We start from the raw sequence: 26,938 nt of genomic DNA, 5'->3' as shown, positions 1-26,938 counted from the left end.
ACCTGAGCAGTAAAGAAAGCTGGTGTTAGAGATCCTGAGGGAAGTGCTGGGCTGTTTAGGGCAATTGAGCCTATATCACTACTGGAGAGCAGAAGAGGTGGAGAGCAGATTTCCAATCCTTTAGGTTTCTTTCCTTTGGGAGGATGGTAGGACAGCTTTGTTTTGGATCCTGCTGAGAGATTTAATGGTTCGTTGGTATCTGGATAATCTAAAAATACACTCCTTTGCTCATTGGAGAAGGATATATTGGTGGACAAGGATGGGGATCGCGAGGAGTGTGGAGAAGAGGACACACTAGTTGTATTGGATGATATATGGGAAGATCCTTTAACTGACAAAGATGATGCTAGGAAAGCAGATGCAGCTGCCGATTCTGATGTAGAAGGCAGAGAAATGACAGGTCGGATTATTTCTTTGTCCGTTTTGTTAGTAACAAATCTTATAACAGTCCTGACTTCCTCTACTGGACTCTTGACTTCCACCTGTTCCTCCTCCTCCTCTTCATCTTCTTCATCTTCTTGTGGCTCATCCTCCTCTTGCATGTTCTCAGTTTTGATAACTTTGTACTCTGCCTGATGTTGCAGTGAGTTTATAGTGAAGGAGGAATACAGGCCTGAGTGGATGTACTCGTTGCGACTAGCGCTCTTTAGTGCGGACAAAGTTTGCTTGTGTCTCTCATGCAGTTCATTCGGGATCTTGCAATCGCTGTCCTGCAGCAATAGGCTATCCCGGCTCACCTCCACAGCATGAGTCTCCATTTTTAAGATTTCTGGAAAGGACACAAACTTGTAGACAAACTTCTGTCCAATAACTTTTTTAATAATGTTCTGGAAAAAAAAAGAATACAAATAATTAAATAGGCTGAGGAGGTTGCAGGGCAATTTCTAAGACATTCTGTTGATATGGACTTAAGAGGACTGAATTTACTGAAGTAATTCTTGACCTTATTCTTTCCAGGTTATCATCAAAAGCAAACAGCATTTAAAAGCCTACATTGTGTGTTTCAATTAAAGATTTTTACATATGGAGGCTTTCCAACATTTATTGTTTACTCTTACTGGCTGCAAATCCCATAACATCAGGATATCCAGTGGCTCAGGCATAGTTGTGTGTATAGCCCAAATCATATTTAGGTGGTTACTAGAACTTATGATCCTTTCTGGGCTGTTACTAAAACTTTTGTTCTGGATAGTGTCTATCATTTTGTTACACTCAAGGAAGTTTACTCCAAATTTTGTTGTATTTGTCACAATTGATGACCTATACGCTGGCACATGGAAACATCTGGCAAACATCACTACTGTACAAATATACCTTTTTATAACTAAGCCTTACAGCAGTGAGCAAATAGCAGTTATCCTTTTGCAAGCAAATCTCTTTTGTTGTGCTGATCTCATAACACTCTAAAACAAAATCTGATTTGTTACTAAAGAGGATCACAGGTCACAATTATGTTTTAATTTTTTTTTCATTAAGCCTCATGGTCAAGAAGATTTCCTACTAGCACTCAATAGTAACCACAGAACAGTGAATACATTTCTTCAGAATCTGTGTACCAGAAGCTCTTATTTGACCACTTAATACAGCACTTTATATCATCAAGTTACTGCAACCTTAGTATAACTGATGATGTGCAGTTTTCTCAAGGGACAACACCTAGGGTTCACTAAATCCAAAGGGGTGAAATGGCATTAGGGCTTGTTCTACTGCCTTGTGGTCTGCTCAGCATTAATCTGCAAGCTGATTTGTGCTGGGAACACGGAAAGCAACAGTTTCAATCCGTAAGAAAAAATATTTTACCATAAAATATCTAAAAGTCCTATTTTTGTTTGGGTTGTCTTTGTTACATGTTTTCAGTACAAACTGTAAATCAGTTGCTGACCCCTGTAGAGGAGCAGACTGCTGAACTCATTCGTAATGGAGTTGACAGAGTGGAACATATTTTGCTGTTCTGTCTCTGCCCAGTGATCTGTCTATAATTGATTCAGTGGTATTTTGTGTAGGTATTGAGTATTTATTAAGTATATTGTGATTTGATATAAATAAAGTAATCAAAAATGTGGTATTCAGTTCCACAGCCATAGTGTGAAAACCTTATGGAGGATCAAGAAGCCAAACTAACCAGTTGTACAACATTTTACTAATCTATTTTTGAGATCAATTTTGTTTTTTTTTCACTTTGTTTCTACTTTCCCATACTAAAAGAAGAAATTTGTGCTTTTATTACTAGTATTTTCCTTTCTTGCTGTGTATGCCTAGACCTGCAGCTGACATTCGCTTGCACAGCTTAATCCATTTATTGCCATGCTTTGTCCCAGTGCTTGGGCTTGTATGTGTAAACCATATGTTAGACAGATGTTCTAAGGCTATTTCCTTCAGTGTTCATTTCTCTGGTCTAACCTGATGAACAGTCACTCCAGTGGTGTTCTAGAAAAGGACAACTTCACTGGCACAAACTGAACTGCTACGAAAATACACATATAGCAGTTGTAGTGTCTTAAAAACCACCTGTTGGTTAGTTGTGTGTGTTAAGGTAGACTCAGAATTTGATCCAAATCCGGTTTCCTTCATGGTAGAGAATTTAACATGCTTGTATCTAAAGAGCATTTTACAGCTTTTATGTAGTAAATATTGAGAGTATTAAGTTGGTATGAAGCTAGCGGATCTAACACTTACCTTATCATAATAATAGCGAAGGGCTCGACTCAGCTTGTCATAGTTCATGTTTGTTTTATTCTTCCGCAGTCCCCATAGCTTGGCCACTTCCTCTGCTTTGAGCAGCTTGAATTCTCCATCATTGGATGTCCAGCAGATGAGATGCTCATGTTTCTGATCGAGAAGTAATTGCAACAGAAACTGCCACAGAGTAATTGCACTCTCCATACCTACAAAACAGAAATGGCACTGTTACATACAAAGACATCTATATTGTCACTGTGAGGCACTATATTCTAAAGCTTTTTTTTTCATTGACAATACCCAAATATTTCCATCACTTCCTATACCCCTAATTGAAAACTGTGAATTACCAAAATGTAAAGTGAATCTGTGACAATCCAGTCACAGGGAAATAATAAAGTCAGGATGCTTGTAGCCAACATAGGTTGACTTTATCACAAATATCTGATCAATATGACAATTCTGTCCCAATATAGAATATTTATTAACATGTATAATCAAGAATGTTCCTGTACTTCACTTTAGCCAGAATTTGGGGTTTTTAGAAATATAAACTGGTTTTAAGCTGCAGAATGGTATGGTGTGTAAAAGTGTCATAATTTACCAGTGGTAAGGTACAACCCCTACACCACACAATCACTGATCAGAGAAGACAATCGTTCCATATGAAATGATGAGGGACCTGTTCACTAATTCTACAGATGAGTACAAAGCCTTTTTTATTAAATGCCACAAGGTGGCAGAAACCTCCAACTGAACCTATTATCTTCCCAGTTCTCATTATACTGTTGTAGAACTGATGTAGAGCTGTCCGAAAATAATGTCAAAATATAGAAACATATGCTAAAAGATTATAACTGTGTGAAAAATTACAAAATCTACTGGGAGATTCTGTTAAGATCTCTAACACATACTAACTTCTCTTGAGGTTTTTCTTCCGTTTTAAAGGGAAATTTCAGCTCAATACCATGATGTTTACAAAGAAGTGCCAGAATGCTCTTGTTGTAATATATGTACTGAGTATGTGAAGCTGTAAGGAGAATTACACACCTAGAATCCATTTGTATTGCTGTAGGTAGTCTTGAATCCTTCAAATTTGCTCATAGAAATTAAATGTTTTATAGCCTCGTTTTATTAAAAAAAAATTCTCAGTGAGATTTATCTACTTTTAACTTCAGGACTACCAGCTGTTTCCCATTTCACGAGCCATACTAGTTTTTACTTGTCTATTATGTCCCTATTTATTTGGCAATAACTCTAGAATTAATACATGTATTTTTGGGGGGAAGGGGGGGGGGTGTTAAACAAGTTGTTGGTTCTGTCTTACAAATATCCTTTTTTTTAAGATGAGTTGTCAGGGATCACCTAAAGGCAGATAGGGTAGGAGATAGCCAGAGAGATTTGTGTAGGGATTTGCAGAGGATGTGAGAGGCTCTGGAGAAATCCTGGCAGCAAACATAGGAAAAGGTCTTGAGCAGAAGAGAGGTGATTTGTGTCAGGGCCATCTTAATAGCATCCTGAGCCCCTGAGCAAAGTAATGCACTAGGGCCCCTACCAGCCTGCCCAAATGTACTCTCACATTAAAGTATAAATAGTTGATAGAATTAAACATTAATATATATTAGTAATTGCAATAAAAGCAATTTTAAATAATAAGAAAATGTGCCATAAATCAAAGACTAATCAACACAAAGGGCACAGTACAGGGGAGAATCAGAAGGGCAAAGTACAGGTTTTGGGATGCTGCCATCCCGGGATAGCTTAGCATAACGTGTGACTGTCCCGGCAAATCCGGGACAGTTGGCAAGTATGATTTAATGCAAGATTATCATGAAGCCCCTGGGCAGTGCCCAGGGGTACCCATGCATTACGATGGCCTTGATTGGTGTTGTAGCTCAGGGTAGAGTTGTGGCTTTGTATGTTAAAACTTTGAAATTGATTTTTTTGTACTCACTTTACAATACTTTTCTTAGAATCCATTGAAGGGTACAGGAAGTCTTTTACTCTTTAGGTTATACTGCTGCCTACAGGATGATTAGACACTGGCAAGGAAAAAAAAAAACTGATCCAGCCCAAGAGAAACCCCTCCAACTACCAGCATGCCTAAGTTTTGTAGTAAAGCAGTAACAAGAGTATAATCATTAAAGAATATAATCATGGAAAGAAGGATTTTATAATGATTACAAAACTCCTACTTTATTTCTCATCTATTGAGGGATACAGGAAGACTTTCACCTTTTGGGCATCCAAAAGCAGGCCAACTGAGGGGTAGGCACACAGCAAACAAATGCTAACTGGCCCAAGAAAACAGATCTGGGGACTGCCAGCAGCTCACAGGACCTTCTGCCCAAAATGGTCATCGGATGAAGCTACAATGTCCAACTAGAGAACGTGTGAACAGAAAACCAGATGACAGCTTCACAAATCTGGGAAACAGTTGCTGGATTCCAAAAAGTCCAAGAAGCACTCATGGATCTATTAGTGTGTGCTTTCACAGAAAAGAGTGAAACCCAATTCTTGAGACCATAAACTTATATGATGATCTGTCTGGGCCACCAAGAGATGGTGGAACAAGAATCCAATGCAGCCTTACAGGAACCATCTGGAAAGACAAAAAGGGAAGCCATGTTTCTCAAAGAAGCAGTGGCTGGGTGGCACATACAAGGGAGAGGGAGATGAAAGTCAGAAACTACTTTAGGCATGAAGGGAGTCTTGGACCTCAACATTACCTTGTCTCTATGCAAAACTAGAAAAGGTTTCTTGCAGGATAACACCACCAGTTAAGATACTTGCATCACAGTGGTGATCACTACAAGAAATACAACCTTGTTGGTAACAGCAGAGAGAAGAATTTCTGAAAACCAAATGTTGGTCCAGACCCAACTTAAGGAAAGATAGGATTCATCCCATGGAACAAAAACTCCTGCTTTGCAAGCCCTGGGACTCACATCAAGAAATGTGTACCTTCTAAGTAGACTGCTAGCTTTTAACAATGTAGGAATCATTAATTCAACTTTGACTCTGTCTCTCAAAACCTGGGCTTCAACAGCTCTACATACAGTATCCTCCACCTGCAGCACAGGTCCTAAAACACCTTCACTTATAGGGATCACTCCCCCAGGTTCAGACATTCCTGGCTGAGGAAGTCTGCCAGCCAAATGTTTACGACTAGGATATACTGTACATGGCAAACAAGGATAGAAATTAAGTTATCTGCAGGGAAGGATGTGATCCAAATGTCTTGCCATGGCAGGACTTGTTTGATTGAATTTGGATCATAAGATCCTCCAGCAGGATGGTCCAACACTGCAGAGACAGCCAAATTGCTGTTGAGCAGGAGATGAAACTGATCAGAAAAGGTGCCCAGAACACTTCCCCTGTATGACAGATTGGCAGCCATTGTGTGGATCTTACAAGAGACTGGAAGAAAGAACTTCCTCTGATTCCAGAACTGGATTTCTGATCCACCAAGCCAGGACACAACAAGGACTTCTGTGCCAAACAAATTGGTCTGTACTGGATCCTTAGTGGCTTGTATCACACCAGGATGTTGCAATGTAGAGGTCTGAAGAGTAACTGGGCAAATGGAACAGGCTTGAAGGAGGCCACCATCAGGCCCAATGCTCTCATGCTAAAGCAGAAAACTGGAAGACTCCTGGGCTGGAGAGCTCGAATCTCGATTGGAAAGTCTGATGTTTCTGCTGTGGGAGAAAGATCCTGGCCTTAGCTATGTCCAGGACCACACCTAGATACCCCAAACAATGAGTTGGTTCCAGTGCTGATTTCTGAAGGTTTGGGATCCATCTGAATCACTGTAAGATCCAGATAGTTGGGGCCATATTATCTGGTCCCTGCAACTTATCCCTTCAACAAAGGGTCATCAAAGTATTTCCCAACTGGGGTGCTATAAGGGCACAGGATTTCTACTGCAGCCAGCACCTTGGTAGACACCCATGGTGCAGATGATAGGCCTGAAAGTTGGGGGCAATAAACTGGTAGTGCAGGGGTCCACAGCAAAATGTAGAAAATGTTACACTGGGAAGCTAGGGGCATGCAGGTATGCACCCTTGAAGTCAGATGAAGAGAAGTGACGGCAGACTTGGTGTATTCCATGCAGAACTTTTGAATTCTAACAAAGACAGAGCTTTGAGGTTCAAGATGGGCCAGATGGCCCCTTTTAGGTTTGGGAATGGTGAACAGGTTGGAGTAAAATCCTTGAAACTGTTTTTAAACAGAAAATGGGGGAATGCCACCTTGGTCCAGAAGACCCTAAAGGGCTTGGCTTGATGGAGATCTGCTAATATGACACAGGAAAATTGGAGGTGAGAAACAGAGGAAGGGACTGGGAGCAAAACTCTACTTTGTAGTTCAATTATACAGTCATGGCCGAAATTGTTGGCACCCTTGATATTTTTCCTGAAAATCAAGTATTTCACACAAAAAAGGTATTGCATTAACACATGTTTTGCTATACACATGTTTATTCCCTTTGTATGTATTGGAACAAATATAAAACAGAGGCAGAAAAGCAAATATGACATAATGTCACACAAAACCCCAAAAATGGGCTGGACAAAAGTATTGGCACCCTTAACTTAATATTTGGTTGCACACCCTTTGGAAAACATAACTGAAATCAGTCGCTTCCTATAACCATCAATAAGCTTCTGACACCTCTCACCCGGAATTTTGGACCACTCTTCCTTTGCAAACAGCTCCAGGTCTCTCTTATTGGAAGGACACCTTTTCCCAACAGCAATTTTAAGATCTCTCCACAGGTGTTCAATGGGATTTAGATCTGGGCTCATTGCTGGCCACTTCAGAACTCTCCAGCGCTTCTTTGCCATCCATTTCTGAGTGCTTTTTGACGTATGTTTGGGGTCATTGTCCTGCTGGAAGACCCAGGATCTTGGACGCAAACCCAGCTTTCTGACACTGGGCCCTACAGTGCGACCCAAAATCCTTTGGTAATCCTCAGATTTCATGATGCCTTGCACACAGTCAAGGCACCCAGTGCCAGAGGCAGCAAAACAACCCCAAAACATCATTGAACCTCCACCATATTTTACCGTAGGTACTGTGTTTTGTTCTTTGTAGGCCTCATTCCGTTTTCGGTAAACAGTAGAATGATGTGCTTTACCGAAAAGCTCTATCTTGGTCTCATCTGTCCACAAGACGTTTTCCCAGAAGGCTTTTGGCTTACTCAAGTACATTTTGGCAAACTGTAGTCTTGCTTTTTTATGTCTCTGTGTCAGCAGTGGGGTCCTCCTGGGTCTCCTGCCATAGCGTTTCATTTCATTTAAATGTCGACGGATAGTTCGCGCTGACACTGATGCTCCCTGAGCCTGCAGGACAGCTTGAATGTCTTTGGAACATGTTTGGGGCTGCTTATCCACCATCCGGACTATTCTGCGTTGCAATCTTTCATCAATTTTCCTCATCCGTCCACGACCAGGGAGATTAGCTACAGTGCCATGGGTTGCAAACTTCTTGATAATGTTGCGCACTGTGGACAAAGGCAAATCTAGTTCTCTGGAGATGGACTTGTAACCTTGAGATTGTTGATATTTTGCCACAATTTTGGTTCTCAGGTCCTCAGACAGTTCTCGTCTCCTCTTTCTGTTGTCCATGCTTAGTGTGGCACAGACAGACACACAATGCAAAGGTTAAGTGAACGTCTCTCCTTTTTATCTGCTTTCAGGTGTGATTTCTATATTGCCCACACCTGTTACTTGCCCCAGGTGAGTTTACAGGAGCATCACATGCTTGTAACATTCTTATTTATCCGCAGTTGTGAAAGGGTGCCAATACTTTTGTCCAGCCCATTTTTGGAGGTTTGTGTGACATTATGTCGAATTTGCTTTCTTTCCTCCCTTTTTTTGTTTTGTCCCAATACACACAAAGGGAATAAACATGTGTATAGCAAAACATGTGTTAATGCAATACGTTTCGTGAGAAATACATGATTTCCTGGAGAAATATCAAGGGTGCCAACAATTTCGGCCATGACTGTACAATCTTTTGCACCAAAGCATCTGGGATGCAAGCTGTTCAAATGTCCTCAAAGGTCAATGGGTAAACCCCCTTTCCCCAGGAAAAACGGAGAACACATTCATGAGGAATAAGGCATGTCTAAGGATTTGGCAGACATTAAACCCCAGGCCTTGCAATTGGGTTGGAAGCCAAACTTGGGGGGGTCTCACCAAAGGAGGTTGAGAAAAGAAGAGGATTTTTCTAAACCATCAGAGTGAGACCACTAGCAGTGTCCTTTCATTGTTCCTTGAAGGCCATGTGGACCACATACTTCTTAGATGTAGATTCTACAGAATTGCACTTTGTCCAAACTGTCCTACACATGTGTATCAACATGAGACCTATGTGGGAGATAAACCAGGAAACCTCCAATTGTCACAACTGAAGTTTAAAGTTACAGTCATTTGTTCCACACATTCTATAAGCAAGGGATTATCCACAGCAATAGTAAATTCCATTTTCAGGGATTTTTGACCAGTCAGCCATATTCTGGCAAATTAAGTCACCACCAAAAAGAGCAGGACCTGCCAGTAAGAACCTTTTTCTAGAACTGACGTCCAGCTGCTTATAGTTTGGAATCTTACGGACAAGTGCATCCTCTACTAGAATGGTGGTCATTTTAAAGAAGGACACTGCTACATCCACAGTTGGGATTTCCCACTTTTGTACAAGGCTTGTCAGATGTTTACAATCTCCATGAAAAAAAAGTTGGAACAGTGGGTGCAATAAAAGCTCCTCACAGCCTTGGGGACACTAGATGATCCTAGACTGTAATCAACATTATTGGAAGCAATAACTGAACCTCTAGTTTCAAAGTGGTGTGCACCGCAGCCTCACAATGTCCAGTCCAGCAAGATCCCGACACAGCAAACCAAAGGCTAGGCTGAGGAAGGCAGCACCAGATAGCTGCAATGTGATGAGACCAACTCTAGCTATATCTTAGAGAAGAATCTTCATTTATGAAAAAATAAATGGTCCTAGGTAAATATTAGACTTTTACGTAGCACAGTTGAAGAAAAGATGTCCATCCTCCACAACTGCAGAACAACTAAGGCATGCTGAAAGTAGGAGGAGTTACCCTGGACCAGCCTACAATTTTGTTTGCCAATGTCTAATCCTGCTGTTGACAGGAGTATAGGTGAAGGGCTTTCTATGTACCTTTTGTGGACCAAAAAGAAAATTATTTTCCTTCCAACCCTAAATTAAATTGTGAAAACAAAGTGGTTTGTATTTTACAATTTAAGATTTGATGGACCCTGATGTCCCTGTACTTAAAAGTGTATTAAAGTGAAATTTGCTACATCTGCAGTAAAGGCAGCAGACCATGATTTTGAGTAACAGTGTAAATAAAATGAGTAATCACAATATAATGATCTCACACATGCATTGTGATGTACTATTAACGTTTAGTTTTCTGTGGTTGACTGTTGAATGTGAATCCACTATGTGATAACAGGTTTAGTTTTAGTTCCTGTATTTCTGTACGTTACAGGCAGGAAACCGGAAAACAGACCACAGGAAATCTATATATTTGCGCCAGTCTGGAATCACAAATCTGCACTTCCTCCTGTCCCAGGCAATGCAGTTGTCTTTTAATAAGTTGAGTTACAAAAATGGTCAAGGCACATAAACATCTAAATGAATTGAGAGCGAAAACCCCATTGTTTAATCATATACATTGCGGGGAATTATCTAAGGCTAGAGCAGACAGAATCTAGAGCAGCTGTGCATGGCAACCAATCAGCTTCTATCTTTAATTTAGAAAACTTCATTGAACAAGCCAAAGCTGGAAGCTAATAGGTTACTATGTATGGCTGTTCCAGATTCTGCCTGCTCCAGTTTTTGTAATTTTCCCCCATTCTATACAAAGTTTAAACATCTTTCCACTGAAATTTAATAAAACATTAGTTTATTTGTAAGCCAATATCACATCATTTGCTATGTAAACCAAATGTTGGGTGGAGTGTTTTTTTTTTCAATGAAAAATTTTAGATACCATCCTAATTTTATGCTATGCATATTTCTGTAACGTTTCTAATGCATGTTAATGTTTTGAAATGTTTTCTATAGTTTTCCCTGTACAGTGAAAGGTATTATTGACATAATTATTAGAATTTTTTTAAATCCTGATTACTCAGTCATTTGTAAATAATTTTGCATTTTAGCAGTAACTACATGTCTAAAGGACTTGGGGAATGCACAATAATAACAACATAATGACGCTGATCTTTCCATATCCAGGCATTTTAATGTTTCCGCCCAGAGCATCCTCCGAGCTGCTATTGTACTCGAGCTGTAAAATGTTCTAAATCAGGACTTCCTCCTATTATGTTTCTCAGGCGTCTTGCTGGGAAAGCAAAACAAGGTAGGAATTCCTGCAGCACCACCCAGTGGAAAATATAAGGTAGACCCAATGTACAGCCAAACACTGACATCTAACATGACAGCATAGGTATTCTAATATGGACCAATAAGAAGGATGATCTAATTTAGAAAAAGACACACAGTACAGGATGAAAACAAAATTGCCTTCATCTATCAAAGTGTCAGAAGGGACACTATGCAGCAGAATACTACCAATGATCAAATTCAAGCTTTCATACTCATCCTGTTGTTTCCAGTTTGAAGACCATGCTTAAAATGTATTGCAGTCAAATTTGAGTAAACGCCATTGTATGTTTATTATGTGATCACATTCACACAGCCTAGCTAAAAATTAAAAAAAAAAAAAATTATATATATATATAAATTTATTTATTTTTTTAACCTTTAAGATGTTTCTTAGGAGAAGGTATCATGGCCAACTGCAAGCTTTTCTTAGGAAAATCTGGTGTTCTGCCCCAAAATAGAAGGCTTAGGGACAGGATGAGTTTCCTCATATTAACATGCAAAGGAGAAGCCCAACTTGTAAATATTTAACCCTCTGTTAGGACAGACAGTGTTCAAGTCGTGTTTAGAACTGATGAGATTAGCTAGCACGGTACAGACAAGGTTTATTATTGCAAACACAGCTCCTCAGCCTCCTCATAAACAAAGGGGACTAGGTAGGATTTATACTTGCTGGAGATTCCAGAAAACGGCATCTAAAGAACGTAAACTGCAATTTTAAATTCTGTTTTAGGACTCATGTACACGGGACATTTGGAAAACACTTCTGAATGATGGAAACTGATTGGAAAACGTAGGTTAAAAAACATCAGTTTAGCCGCGTTTGCATACCGCGTTTATACGCGTTTACATTTAGAAGCGGTTTTTTAAAGATAACATCAGGAGACCTTCCAAAATGCCCAGAATGCACTGAAAAACAGTAAAAAATGAACTATTTCATACATTTTGAGAGAAATAGAGAGAGCAGTATGCTTTGAGATGACCTGTCTTTTCTGGTTGTATTCACTGTGGATCCCATCATGAGCATAATGCAGCACGTTTTTTCCTTTACGCAAAACCTGGGGAACTGACTGCGCTGGTGTACCGGGTCCATTTGAATACATGTAAAACACTTTGCATCCATTTCTGATGAAGAAAAAAGGCTCTGGACAGCATCTGGATATGGAACAGTTAAAAAAAAGCTTCTAAATGGAAACGCGGTTAACTGTGTTTACAAGCATTTGGTGGTTGAAACGCTGATAAAATCTACTCCTGAATGCAAGTTTGGTGCGTTCAAAAAACAACTGTAAACTCAACTGCCGGTAAACGGTGATGTGTACATGGACACATAGGAATACATTAGGGAGAGTTCAGGGGCTGCTGAACAAAACACAGAAAAGCTCCTGAACGTGAGTATATCAGCTGCAGTGTACATGGAGCCCTTAAAGTGGTTCTAAAGGCTCAAGGTTTTTTTACTTTCATGTATTTTATACATGAATGCAAAAACCTTCTGTGTGCAATGGCCCCCCATCCAAATCCTTACCTGAGCTCTCTCCAATCCAGCAACATTCTCAACAGCCTCTGCTGTCTGGGGACTCTTCCTCCTCATTGGCTGAGACAGCAGCAGGAGCCCATTGGCTCCCACTGCTGTCAATCACAGCCAGTGAGCCGTACAGGAGAGAGCGGGGCCAGGGCCTAGCCGCAGCTCTGTGTCTTATGGATGTACGGAACAGCAGCTCAGGGACTAGCACGCAGCGGTGCCCCAAGGGCTTTCCCTAGGGGCACTGCTTGAGGGGGAGGAGCCAGAAGCGCTGGAGGGGAACCGAAAAGAGGAGGATTGGGGCTGCCCTGTTGAAAACCACTGCACAGAGCAGGTAAGTATACACGTTTGTTATTTTAGAAAAAAAAAACAAACCTTTAGTGTCGCTTTAAGGTATGCTCTGTGAATTGGGACAGGTAACTAGTAATAAAGTAGGTGTTCTCCTGATTTTGCTGCAAAAGTGGAATAACACTTTTAGGGCTCGTTCACACTTGACTTTTTTTCCAACTCTTGCCAAATGCCCCTATAGCATTTGACAAGCGTTGGTCTGGCATTTGTGAAGCATTTTTAATGCTCCGCAAACACTCCAAAAACACCGTATGCGCGGTTTAGCGGCGGTTGGTAGGCGTTTCCCAAGCATTAAAAACACCCCACAAACGCCTATAATGAAGTTTGAATGGTGTTAACGCTCCACAAACGCGTCGCAACCGCACTGCAAATGTCGGCCAGGCATTTGCGGAGCGGCACCATAAACTTGAATAGGAGGCTTCAACTCCTCCTGACTCGACCAGAGGCATCTGTTTTGCCACGACGCAATGCTAACGCTTCTGTGTGAACAGCACTATATGCTGCAATGTGCAGAATTTTCAGAGGCATTTGGAAAGCGGTAAAAACGCTTCCCAAATGCCTGTCTGCCGCCTCCTGACAACGCTAGTGTGAACCTAGCCTTAGACACATTTTAAAAGATGCATAATATTCGGCTATTATACTTTTTAGCCAATTTCACAGCTATGGTTCTTTTTTTTCCTTTATTAAGTGATCTCAAACAAGTGGGCAGGTTGACAGCCCCTACTTAATTTATGGAATATTTGTTGCAGGTTAGTGACCCACTGGGATGATGAGCAAGGATGAGATCTCCATAGGTTGTACTAGTAGAAACAAATCAGCAAGGAACATGTGCATAGAAACCTTCCTTACGTACTAATCAAGGTAAGATGTATTCATGTAGACTCTACAGCTGAGACTCATTAAAGCAGAAATCAAGCCAAGACTTTTTTTTTTCTTAACATTTTGGACAGAATAGCAAAATGACAGAGCCTGATAAGGTCCGTTTTTTGCTGTCTGTGTCCGCATTGGAGTGATTTCTCATCATTTTTAGGTGGCACCAGTCACTGACAAAGGAAGTGAAGTGTAATCGACTCAAAGGGAGCACTGCTATAAAAATAAAAAAAGACTATGGCTCCAACATTTCTTTATTCTAAAAAGGTGTGCATGTTGTCTGTGTTCCTGTTCCTTTCATTTCCTGTCCTAAGTGACTTCAATCAGCTGAACAGGAAATGAGGGGATATCTTCTATCAATGGGAACAGACAATAGGAAATGCACAACAGAGTCCCTAGGTTAGCAACACAACAGCCCTTCACTATACTATGGTATACATCCCTTTTGCTACCTTGTATAACAAAGGATGTATTTTTATTTATCAGGTCTGGAAGGTGTTAGAAGTCTGCTGTGCTGCAAAAGTAGTCCAATCCTGTTTAAAATATAAATACAAAAATATAATATATTGCAGCTTACTAGTGCAGAGATGCAGCGTCTGACTTAGTTATCTTTAATCAGGTTTTTTTTCCTACATTTTTGCCTGGTGATCCATCAGTTGCACACTTTGTCTTAGGGCCAGTGGTGTATTTAGGTTTTGTGCTGCCCTAGGCATCACATAAATTGGACGCCCCCCCCTTCATGGTGGAGAGAGCCTGACAATGACCAACAACTACCCTGCCCCATCCCCCCCACCTGAGAGAGCCTTCCACTAACACCTAAACCCCCCCTGGAAAAAGATAGAAAGACACCTTCACACCTCTGGACATCCCCAGGAATGACAATCGGGCTCTGCATACATCATCAAGCAGCCTTCAGCCTCTCTTGGATCACACCTGGTCCCCATGCCGCATATGACCCTTCTTCCAGGGGGCAGTGTTGCCCCCCTAATAAATGCCGCCCTAGGCAAATGCTTTCTTTGCCTTGTGGTAAATAAGCCCCTGCTTAGGGCAACAACACTCACGCTACATGGAGGAGCAGTGTTGTCTTTCTAAGCTGCTTGCTCCTGATTTGGACTACAGGCATACACAGTGGTGGACTGGCCACTCGAGGAGCCCCTGGGCAATAAGGTATCTTGGGGCCCCTGTGTCCTCACCCACACTCAAACTACACCCAATAAAAGCCTATGAAAGGTACCAGGGGCATCTCATGGGGCCCCCTACTGATCCCAGGCCCTCAGGCAGTGCCCAACTGCCCAAATGGTCAATCCACCCCTGGGCTGACATACTGATATCTGCATGTGTAACGTGTGAACACAGACTGAGCCTGAGTTCACATATGTGCAGTGTGGTATATCGCATGTGATTCGCACAGGAACCGCAACATATTCCTGTGAAAATCACATGCGATTTGTGTACGAAGCAATTGGAGCCATACATGTGCAGGGCCCTTTTTTTGGTCCACACTAGAATCGGATCTCATGGGTATTCACACCTATGCGATCCGATTCTGCACATCGCGCCGCATTTTGCGGACCGATTTCAGGGTGTTGCTAACTTAATATACACAACCACAGTGGTTCACATGAACGGGGTGCGATTCTGATGCGGTGCGGAATTTGTACAGAAAACGCTGCAAATTCTGCACCACATTTTTTTTTGTTCAACTAGTGGTTTGAATGAGAAAAAAAAAAATTACCCGATTCCTCCATCCACACACTTGATGTGGATGAGAGACTCCTCCCCGCTGAGCCTTTGTATTCTGATAGCAGAAAGACTTCCCCGCCATCAGAATACACTGATGATCACTACCAGCTATAGTCTTCGGCACTGATGGAGCAAGGAAAACCGACAGGGTGGTGGTAGAGAAGATGATCTGTATACTGACCTCTTTACAACCTCCCGGCCCATACATGGATCACAATTTGGCCGGTCCCTGCTGTACTGGCCGAATTTCAATTTACGTATGGCCAACTTAACATCAAAGAATAAGAAAACTTTTCAAAGAAATTTAAAAAAAAATCGCTACCTAAATAGTATATCCTAGACAAGATGTTTTTGCCTATGATTTAGTAACACTATATTGGGTGTCTGGTGCCTATTTGTATCTTCAGCCTATAGAATTCAGTTCATTTTAAAAGGAACCTGTAAGGGTGAAATTAAGGGAGCTGCAACTATTACCATGCAGTTATCGAACTCTCATCAGATGTTAAACAGGCTTGTTAAATCCCCAAAGTGCCCAGAACACCCAAGATTATTTGACCCTGTCAGAATCTGTGTTGTGGTTTATAAATTAAATACAGTTTTTATATCTGTCATTGCTGGCAGTACCTCCACCCCACGCTGAAGCCCAAATTATAGGTGTTTTTTGGGTCTTCGTTCTTTGAACTGATAAGAGACTAAGCCCACAGCTGTCAGCTAGTTAGAAGGAGATTAAAGTAGTAGGTGGCAGCTTGGGTTGTGAATGCTGGCAGCTGGAGTGCAGCACTGTTACTTGCAAAAACACAAGCCAACAACAGCACATAAGAGCTGCTACTAGACTATTCTCTCTCGGACAAATGTAGTATTCAGCTTATGGCATTGTTGGCTTGTGTTTTTGTGAATGACATTGCTCCTCTCCACTCCATAATTCACAAAACAAGCCCCCAGCTACCACTGTAGTCATCTCCTCTGAACTAACTTGAGGTTGTGGGCTCAAAGGGGTCTGTACTAATGGACAGAAGAAGCACAGGGCTGCACAATGAGGAGGGCTGGCAGAGTTCAGAGGAGGTGGGGGGCTGTGTGTGCTCTGTATCGGTACTGCCCCCCCTCCTCTGTGCACTGTCAGAAGTCTGCCACCTTGCTTCAGTACGGTTAGTACTGGATAGTGGTAGTGTGGGGGCAGTGTGCTATCTAGGGGCAAGTGCTATCTAAGGGCAAGTGCTATGCACACAGGGTCACCTGGGGCATTTAACAAGTCTTTTTAACTTCTGGTGTGACCACTAATCTGATAAAGCATGTATGGGTGCCTGAATGTTTATTTTCTGGGTCAGTGACCCATTAGGTATTAAAAGCAGAATCATCAAAATAGTTGGGGTGCCTGTACTTTAGAAACAAGTCAGGAGTTGCAGATCGCATAAGTTTTCATTCACAGGCTAAACGTGAAGCTCAGCTACCAGCAAATGGAAAAATGTGCAGATACAGGAGCTGTTTTACCTGTACAGTATGTGGTTTGTCATCAGCAAACCTGCAAATTTGCAATGTGGTGTGCAAATTAACTGTCATGTACTCAAATTTTATATTGAGAGCAACATCTGTTATAAAAAGTTTGGTACCCTTTTCCTGACACTAATGCTTTAAGGAAGTGCACCTGAAATGTCTCAGTGGTTTTTTACCATTACACAGCTCTGGCACACAGCAGGGCAGCAGAAACTGCAGTACAATTGAATGGCTCCTTGTCCTGCTTTCCTTTTCCCAGTCTAACCTCTGCTGTACAGGGTGTGCACTGGACTGATTTGCACTTATATTTACACTGCCTGCATTTCATATATTATACTTTTTGATGTTTTGATGAATACAGAGCTGTATTAATGTGTTTTATATCTGCCTGGAATAAAACTTTAAGTAAGCTGACCACTGATCACTGTACAACCTATTGCAAGCAAAAAAGGAACTTAGATGACTCATATTCACTATATCGTTTTTTTAAATTGTCTTTCAAATAATATATTTTTTAGTCACCAGCAAGGGGAAATAAATGTATTTCACTAAGCATGTTTGGATTCTACTTTTATTACAAAAATGTGTTAACATTGAGCTCATTATCTCACTAAAACAGGTTTTCACGCTTAGTTTTAAGGTTAGTCTGGTATTCCTACCAGCCTTATACTTTTACCCTGCTAGGCTGTCTTGTGCTGCCCCCAAAACTCCAGTCAATTTGTTTCCTTTATCCTTTCAACACACCCTTGAACACTCTCTAAATGTGTGCAAAATTGCACGTTTTTGTATGTGTATACGAAATGAACAAAAAACTCATATCATTCATTGTTGGAGACCCCAATTGTAGCAACCCAACGTGCATTTTTCCACTTGCAAAAGCACAGCAAAATGTACAAGTTCCAACACAACAAAATCTACATGAACTTCTTTGCAGACAGCAACCCATTGAAATGAATGGGCTGCCCTATGCATGACATACTGTATGTAACTTTGCAAAATGCTAGGTGTGAAAGAGGCCTTATTGTCCTAATGGAATGATCAAACATGTCTATGAAAGGCATGCCAGGATTGGGATCAGAACAAATGAGATAGTTTGCCCACTCTGTGTCCGTACACCTAGAACCCATGGCTAGAAGAGGTGGGCAAACATCTCTGCAGGCAGATAGTTCTAGATGTATGGGCCCAGAGGGGGTGAACTGCAAATACCCAGTACACTATCCCATGAAAGAAAATATCTAGATTTGCAGAGAAAGCAACAACATAGCTCGAGTTTGGAAGCCTGCCATTCTAGGCCATGGTCTTTGTGATCTGTGCAGAAATCTGCCCATGAATGACATGTAAACTGAAATTCAAAGTCAAAATTAACTTTAGTCAGGCTGAAACTGATTGTGGAACGTAATCACTATTAACATTTCTAATAAAGATTCTTGCTTTATTTTACACGTTAATTTAGATGTTGAGGTTGAAAATTCTAAATGGAAACAAATTCTTACACCTGCAAAATAGTGACCTCAGTATTTTGGAAAAACAACTTCATCAGTTTTTATAGAGTGCTGGATTAAGTGGATTTCAAAAATACACAGAGTAGATGTGTGGATACCTTTCGTAAGATAAAAAAAGCCAAATAATATGAAGTGCAATTTATAGAAAGCATCTGGTGTGCAGTGTGGACCAATGGGAATATCTGTATACCCTCTAGTGAGGCTACATATTTGCTGTCATTTTATATTATTTTAAGAGTCAGACATTATATTTCAATAGCTATTTGTTTTAGTGTAGGTTAAAAACAACTTTTCTAAACTACCTACCTCCATAGCTACTTTGACTATGCTGCTGTAAAGTCCACTGAAAATCTGCTGTTGCTTCATTTTATTTACAAAGGTAGCTACAGTAAATTCATCTTGAAGTTATTTAATCTTTTTTTTTTTTATAAAGTTTGAAAAGATGAAATACACATCAGTCTGTAGAGAATGAAAAGTTAACATTGGGTGTAAATGGACACATGTCTGTTTACATCCGCCTTCCCATAGAGAACAATGCATGGTCCAAAGGGGTTCTCCTAAAAAACGGACAGGTGGACCACATCGGTCCACCTGTGTGAATGGGCCCTTCTAGCACAACTCTCCACTGACAAAAACTGTGAAATGTATGAAAATGTTAGCAAAAGAAAGAAAGGATGTTTTAAAAAAACAAACCGTATCAGTTTAGGAAAAGAGGTGAGCCATCCAGAGGTCAGCCTATAGAGTGCATGCTATTGTAGGATCAGATTGCATTTAGCGGTTTCATTCTGAGTTTTTCTTGAATGCCCTACAGCAAAGTGCAATATGCTGTAATTCAATGTTGTAAAGCCTTAAAAGAAAATTAAAACACATTCTCTGATTGTGTCAAGACACTTATTAAATCATCCAGGGTTAGTTCATACCAGTGCTTTTTGTTCTGTCAGGCAATGAAACTCCAGAAAACGTAGCAAGCTACATCATAGTAGCAAACCCGGCTGTTTTTGTCAGCATCAGAGGGGTTACAAAGTGCAGTATAAAAATCTTACTATTTTTATTTCTTTGTGTGATAATATAAATACATTTGAATTGAGATAGCCTTATAATTCCTTATTGAACAAACAGTATCTAAATAACACGCTGACTGCTATACAAAGTAGGCTTTTCCAAGAAACAAATCTTGTAATAACACTGGAAAATATTAAAGCTCAATTCTTACAGGGGTGCTGTACCTGCACTGCAAGGGTTCGCTGCTAGTTTCTGTGTCGGGGACAGGAAAAGCACTTTTACTTACCTGATCCTACGCTCGTGGCAGACAGCACCCCTCCACGCTTTGGCAGTGGACTGTCCCTTAAATTCATCCTATCCAACATTGGTCTTGATGACGTCAGAGGACCTTAGACTGCCAAAGCCCAGTGGGTAAGAGGCTACAGGGAATGGTCCTTTAAGCAGCATAGTGGAGCATGTGGAAACAGAGCATCAGGTAAGTAAAACTGCTGTACCTAGACATAAAAGAGTAGTTAACCTTTGCAGCCCCGCTGCGAGAGAGGACTTGGTTTTTCCAGAGTTCAGCTTGAGGTTTCACTAGACTATACTCTTATCCAAGGATGGTATAAGTTCTAGCCACTAGCAACAGCTCTACAACCACAGCTGTACTACTTTGTTACCAGCCTGCTAGCTCAGTGAAAAAAAAATGGCCATCATAGCTTATTGTGTATGGGGCTGCATAGCTGCAGACCGGTTAAGGTGCCCATGCTGACCCATGTCGATAGCCAAAAGCACCTACAATGTGCATGTGAGCATCAGAACTGGGCCACAGATCAATTGAAAAAGGTGGCCTAGTCTGATGAATCACATTTTCTTTTACATCATGTGGATGGCCGGGTGTGTGTGCATCCCTCACCTGGGGAAAAAATGGCACCAGGATGCAGCATGAGAAAAAGGCAAGTTGGCGGAAGAACTATGAGGCTTTGGACAATGTGGATGTTACTTTGACACATACCAACTGCCTAAACATTGTTGCTGACCAACCCTTCAAAGAAATAGTATTCCCTAATGGCAGGGGCCTCTTTGAGCAGGATAATGCACCCTACTTCACTACAAAAATGATTTAAGAAACCAAACATTTTAGGGTGTTGATTTGGCTTCGAAATTCTTTAGAAATCAGTCCACTGAGCATCTGTGGGATGTGCTTGAAAAAGCAAGTCAGATTCATGGAGGCCCCACCTTTCAACTTACAGGACTTAAAGGATCTGCTACCGACAGCTTGATGCTAGATACCACAGCATACTTTCAAAGGTCTAGTGGTGTTCATGCCATGATGGGCCAGGTAGGGTTACCACCTCATCCCTGTAAAACCGAACACATATTAATTACACAGGTTCTGTGGCTGGTTAAGGTAGTAATTAAACTCACTTAGTTCCTTATCTACAATAAACTAGCCTCAGAACCTGTGTAATTAATGTGTTCGGCTTTAAAGAGATGAGGTAGCAACCCTAGGGTCAGGGCTGTGTTAGCAGCAATAGGGGAACCTACTCCGTATCAGTTAATCTTATAATGTTATGACTGTTCAGTGTATATGTGTGCAAGGTTGCATTTGGCGTCAACATTTGTTATACTTTAAAACTCATAAGCTCAGATTCCCATTGCACTCACGGTGGAATTGTGAGCTAAATGGATTATTATAAGTGGAATCAAAACACAGGAGTTGTACTTCTATTCAAGATATCTTGGCTGCTTGGTGACAGTTTTTGGACTCTACTCCCAGTTTTCAAAACCCATTTTTTTTCTTCCCTTTTCTGTCACTATTTAAATCGCTATCGCATCGATAGTGATTAAGTGCTCACATGTGTGATATTAGTAATTGTTCGACTCCCATTTGAGTTTGCTCACAGTGGAATTGTGAGCTAAGTGGATTGGTATAAGCGGAGTTAAAAACATAGGAGTTTAAAACCAAAAGATTCTTCAACCTCTAAGTCACATCTTAAACTTCCTGTTATTAATATAATTATTATAACTGGGATGATAAATACTAGCAAAATTGAAAGTATTGCCTAGTGCACAATTTGCCACATGTATACACAAATGGATCAACAGCTCCAGGATGAATACAGCTGTGACAGATGTAAGCAGGTTTCCCTCCTCGAAACCCATTGATAGAGATATGGAGGAACAAATTCCAACACTGAGGAGACTTGATAACCTTGATAGGCGTCTTCTGCTTAGTTATCAGGCAATTAATGGGGTTGATGTGGAGGGTAAGGTTTTTTTGAGGTAGTGGCAGGGGCCCAAAGAAAAGGAAGTCCAGCCCTAGGTTAAAGCACCTTAACTTCTGTTTTAGTATTGTTTTTTATTGCTTTGTAATAATAAGAAAAAAGTACAAACGCCAAGAAAATCTGTTAAAGTTTAAATTGTGCAAGTTTGTCTCTAGCAGACACTGGTTGGCTGAAGACCAGATCCCAAATCTCTATCCATTTCTTCTCATCAATTTCCATAATGCCTGATTGCCATTTTTGTTGAAACTAATCATTTAGAACTGCTCTCCTAAAACTCACACATGACTTGCTAACCGCTAAAACCAATGGTCACTATTCCATACTCTTACTCTTGGACCTCTCCACTGCTTTAGACACAGTTGACACCCCCCTAAAAAAAAACTCTATTTACTTGGTCTCCGTGACTGTACTCTCCGTTGGTTCAAATCTTACCTATCTCACCACACCTTCAGTGCCACTTACAACTCTACCTCCTCCTCTCCTACTCTTTTTACTGTTGGGGTCCCCCAAGGTTCTGTCCTTGGACCTCTCCTATTTTTGATCTACACCTATTCCTTGGGTCAGCTGATAGCTTCCCATGGTTTCCAATACCATTTCTATGCTGATGACACACAAATCTATCTCTCTACTCCTCAACTCACCCCATCGGTTTCCTCACGTATCACCGATTTACTAACTGCCATATCAGACTGAATGTCACACCACTTCCTCAAACTCAATCTATCCAAAACTGAGCTCATAATATTTCCTCTCCCACGTGTCTCTTCCCCTGATTTCTCAGTCAGGATCAATAGCACCATTATCAACCCATCCCTGCATGCCAGGGTGCTAGGTGTAACCCTGGATTTTGAACTATCCTTTGAGGCCCACTTCTAATCCCTGTACAAATCATGCCGCCTTAACCTCCGCAACATCTCCAGAATACGCCCCTTTTTAACCAATGATACCACAAAGCTCCTAATTCTCTCCCTGGTCATCTCTCGCCTCGACTACTGCAACTCCCTCATTGGCTTACTTTTACATAGGCTATCCCCCATCAAGTCCATCATTATTGCTACTATCAGGCTCATCCACCTTACCAACCGTTTAGTGTCTGCTACCCCTCTCTGACAATCCCTCCACTGGCTTCCACTCAACAACAAATAAAATTCAAAATACTAACCACAACTTACAAAGCCATCCACAACTCTACCCCCAGCTACATCACCAACCTGGTCTCAAAATATCTAGCAAACCGCTCTCTTCAATCCTCCCAAGACCTTCTGCTCTCAAGTTCCTGTGTCACCTCCTCCCATGCTCGCCTCCAGGACTTCTCCTAAGCATCTTCCATCCTATGTAACTCCCTACCCCAATCTGTTCGACTATCTCCGAATCTATCCACCTTTAGACGATCCCTGAAAACCGTTCTCTTTAAAGAAGCCTATCCGGCTTCTAACTAGTAAACTTCTTTTTATTTCCTCCATTAGCTCATCCCCCACAGCTATTATCTTTGTGTCACTCCTCCCTTCCTCCTAGATTGTAAGCTCTAAAGAGCAGGGACCTCGGTTTCCTCTTGTACCAAATTGTATTGTAACTGTTATGTCTACCTTCATTTTGTAAAGCGCTGCGCAAACTGTTGGCGCTATATAAATCCTGTATGATAATAATAGAAGTAGTAGCTAAGAGGTCATGTTTGTAGGTGGAAGAGGCTGGGTTCAGGAGAGAACTGGAATTAAATAATTGTTCAAGCTATGCACTGCAAAATGATTCTGATAATTCAGGGGATTGGCTATTGAAGTCATGAGAGAGCAGCATGTATTTAAAATAATATATGGGGGGGGGGGGTAGAATGACTGTTGTGTGGAGCATCAAAGGTTATCAATTTCTAGTAAAGAATAATGTCTGAGTTGGCTGGACTGTAGGGAAGTGCAATTGAAGTTCCCCAGGAGATGGCAGGTGAATAGTCTGATGTCACTGCTACTCCTTTCAGCCCATCTAGTAAAAGTGGTGAAGGGCATGTCCGGTAGCACCTATCAAAAGCAACAATGGGTTTAATTCCTGCTGTGGCATGTGTACACCTTTGGCTGCTGTGTCAGGGGCTTAAATGGGGTAGGGATTGGGGGTGGCAAAACCCCGACTCAAGAGCAGGGTTTTACCCCCCCCCCCCAATGAGCCCTAAACATATTGTTGGTAAATGCAACTAAGAGCTAATTCACAAGTGCAGCAGGCATTGCTGCTTCTCTGAAAAGCGATCCAAGTGTGTTTGACAGGTGGTGAGGAGGTGATATGTTGCCTTCTCATCACCTGATTTAACCCCATGATTCCCATGCACCGTGGTAGTACAGCAATTAGAAGTTTAGATCAGGTATGAGGAGGTGACACTGTGCGACACTGTGTCTTTGAATTCTCCCATGTTTGTTTAGGTAGATCTCCACCTCTTTAAGGTTACCTACCCCTCCCCTAGACAGTTGGTGTTTAATAGGGGATTCTATAACAGGAAAGGTTGACTGAATAACTTGTCACACACTTCCCTCAAGCTAATGGTTTGCAGTTTCCCTGGTGAATAGGGTTCAGCATGTGGTGGACTGGGTAGACAAACTAGTTTGAGGAGCTGGGTCCATGTTGGGACCAATTACAGAATACATGAAAATGTAGGGCATTTAAAAAATATAAAAAAATAATGAACACTTACATCATTTGATAGTTGGAAATAATATAACAAATATATAAAAGGGAAATCAAGACTGCGAAAATTCAAAACAAATGACAGTTTGAGAAACCGCAAAACAGCCCTTTAAAAACCACTTGCTACCCAAGCCAATTTTTTTACTAGAAAAAACTACCCAAGCCAATTTTTTACTAGAAAAAACTACCCAAGCCAATTTTTTACTAGAAAATTACTTAGAACCAATTATTACATTATATATTTTCTGAAAGCAAAGGCACTGGAGAAAAAAATAGTGGTTGTTGCAATTTTTTATTTCACACAATATTTGTGCAGTGGTTTATCAAATACAAATTTTTTGAAAAAAAAAAAATACTTTAATGAATTGTAATGCACACAAACAACATATAATACCCAATTTTTTGATCAAACATAAAAGATGATGTTACACCAAGTAACTAGATACCTAACATGTAAAAATTGTTCAAGCCTGTTGAATGGCATCAAACTATGATATATTAAATTATCCACTGCCGACGCTGTAAAAGCCTTTACAAGTTACCAGTTTAGAGTTACACAGGAAGACTGGCAATACAATTATTGCTCTCACTCTGACATTCATAGCAATACCCCACATATGTGGGGCTATCACCATTAACATATGCGTGCTTTACCTATATGGCATTCGCGCTTGAACATGGGGGGACGCTTTTAAAATATGTTTTTTAAAGTGATATTAAAGGCATTTAAAAAAACAAAACAAAAAACAAACATGTTATACTTACCTGTGCAATGATCTTGCACAAAGCAGCCCTGATCCTCCTGTTCTCGGGTCCCCTGCTGTTGCTCCTGGCCCCTCCCAATGGCTTCTCTGCTGTCTCAACCAGTGAGGAGGGAGAGTCCCCGGAGAGCCGAGGCTCTCGTGCACATCGCTGGATCACCATGGGGCTCCGGTAAGTATTAGGAGTTGCCTTGGGGTGATGCTGCACACAGGTTTTTAACCTTCATGCATAGAGTGTATCAAGGTATAAAACCTTGAGCCTTTTACAACCACTTTAAATTCTATTTATTTGATTTGATTTTTTTTTACACTGTCTTATTTATTAAACTTTATTGCTATCACAAGGAAAGAACAACATTCCTTGTGATAGCATGGGCTATGACAGGTTCTGTTTATGGAAATATCTGGGGGGTCTATTAGACCCCAGATCTATCCTGTACCCCAAAGCATCTGATCAAACTACTTCCTGACAAGGATGCATATATGCTTACATTGGCTGTGTATTGGTTCAATATATTAATAGTAAAATGATCAGGTTTGAGCATGTAGGCCCTTACAACATAATTCAGACTTGGTGACTGAGGACAAAGGAAGGCCAATTAATTAAATACATTCTTCAGCTCTATGTGTAGACTGGGAAATGGTGAAGCTCAATTGCACAATGGGACGTATTACCACAGCCTCAAATGAACCACAATGGCTCATAATTAATATGGTCCAGAAACGGTTAGACAAACTAAGGATCACAAATGATGGGAATAAAGTATCTTGATCTGATATCTTACACCCAAGTGTCCTCAAAGTTGAGCTTTGTTATTTTAAAGCCATTGTTTAGAATTTTTAGACTTTAATTGGTGGCTTGGTACCAATAGATTGGCGCAAAACCAGTGTGGTGCCTCTACTTTAAAAGGGATCAAAGCCTTTACCAAGTAACTACAGACCTGTAAGTTTATCTTCTATAGTCAGGAAGATAATTTAGAGTATGATAATGGATCACATAGAGGAATTTTTGCTAGAAAAAAGTATTGAGAATGAGTAAGCATGAATTCACAAAAGTCCAAAGTTGTCACACAAACCGTTTTTTTTTTTGTTTTATGAGGAAGTAAGCAAAAACATAGCTAGAGGTGAGACTGCATATATACTAAGACTTTGCAAGTGTTTGGAGCAGTTTCCCACAGATGGCTAGTGTGTAAGTTAGTCTATAGCAGTGGTCTCCAAACTGTGGCCCAGCGGCCGGATGTGGCCCTTTGCTTGCTTTTATGCGGCCCTTGGGACACCATTTTATTTATCGACACCAATAATGGGGCACAGTTCCTTCCAATGACACCAATGATAGGCCATAGTTCATCCCAATGACACCAACAATGGGGCACAGTTCCTGCCAATGACACTAATGATGGGGCACAATTCCTCCCAATGATGAGCCACAGTTCCTCCCACTGACAATGGGGCCCAATGACACCAATGATGGGGCAGAATTCCTCCCAATGAAGCCAGTGATGGGGCACAGTTCCTCACAATTACACCAGTGATGGGGCACAATTCCTCCCAATTACATCAACGATGGGGCACAATTCCTTCCAATCACACAAATGATGGGACACTATTCCTACCAATGACACCAATGATGGGGCACTATTCCTACCACTGACACCAACAATGGGGCCCAAT

At 41.0% G+C, this 26,938-nt stretch overlaps 1 protein-coding gene across 2 annotated transcripts in view; it reads right to left on the bottom strand.

Moving 5' to 3' along the window:
• ELK3 (ETS transcription factor ELK3) overlaps positions 1 to 26,938 on the bottom strand; it is a 176,998-nt gene that overhangs the window by 124,244 nt on the left and 25,816 nt on the right. For both annotated transcript variants that reach the window (XR_016305816.1, XM_089651906.1), the window contains exons 2-3: positions 2,677 to 2,885; positions 3 to 827 (exon numbers count right to left, since the gene is read on the bottom strand). Coding sequence is in view for 1 of the 2 variants with exons in the window: in XM_089651906.1 (XP_089508032.1) it covers positions 3 to 827; positions 2,677 to 2,883 (1,032 nt within the window). In the remaining variant the exon portion in view is untranslated. The remainder of the gene's footprint in view (positions 1 to 2; positions 828 to 2,676; positions 2,886 to 26,938) is intronic.

This window comes from Staurois parvus, unplaced genomic scaffold, assembly GCF_062004578.1.
Source record: "Staurois parvus isolate SC_StPar_1 unplaced genomic scaffold, SC_StPar_1.0 ptg000025l, whole genome shotgun sequence".
NCBI lineage: Eukaryota > Metazoa > Chordata > Amphibia > Anura > Ranidae > Staurois > Staurois parvus.
The sequence above is the reverse complement of the archived record's forward strand: the minus strand, read 5'-3'. Positions and strand labels throughout refer to the sequence as shown.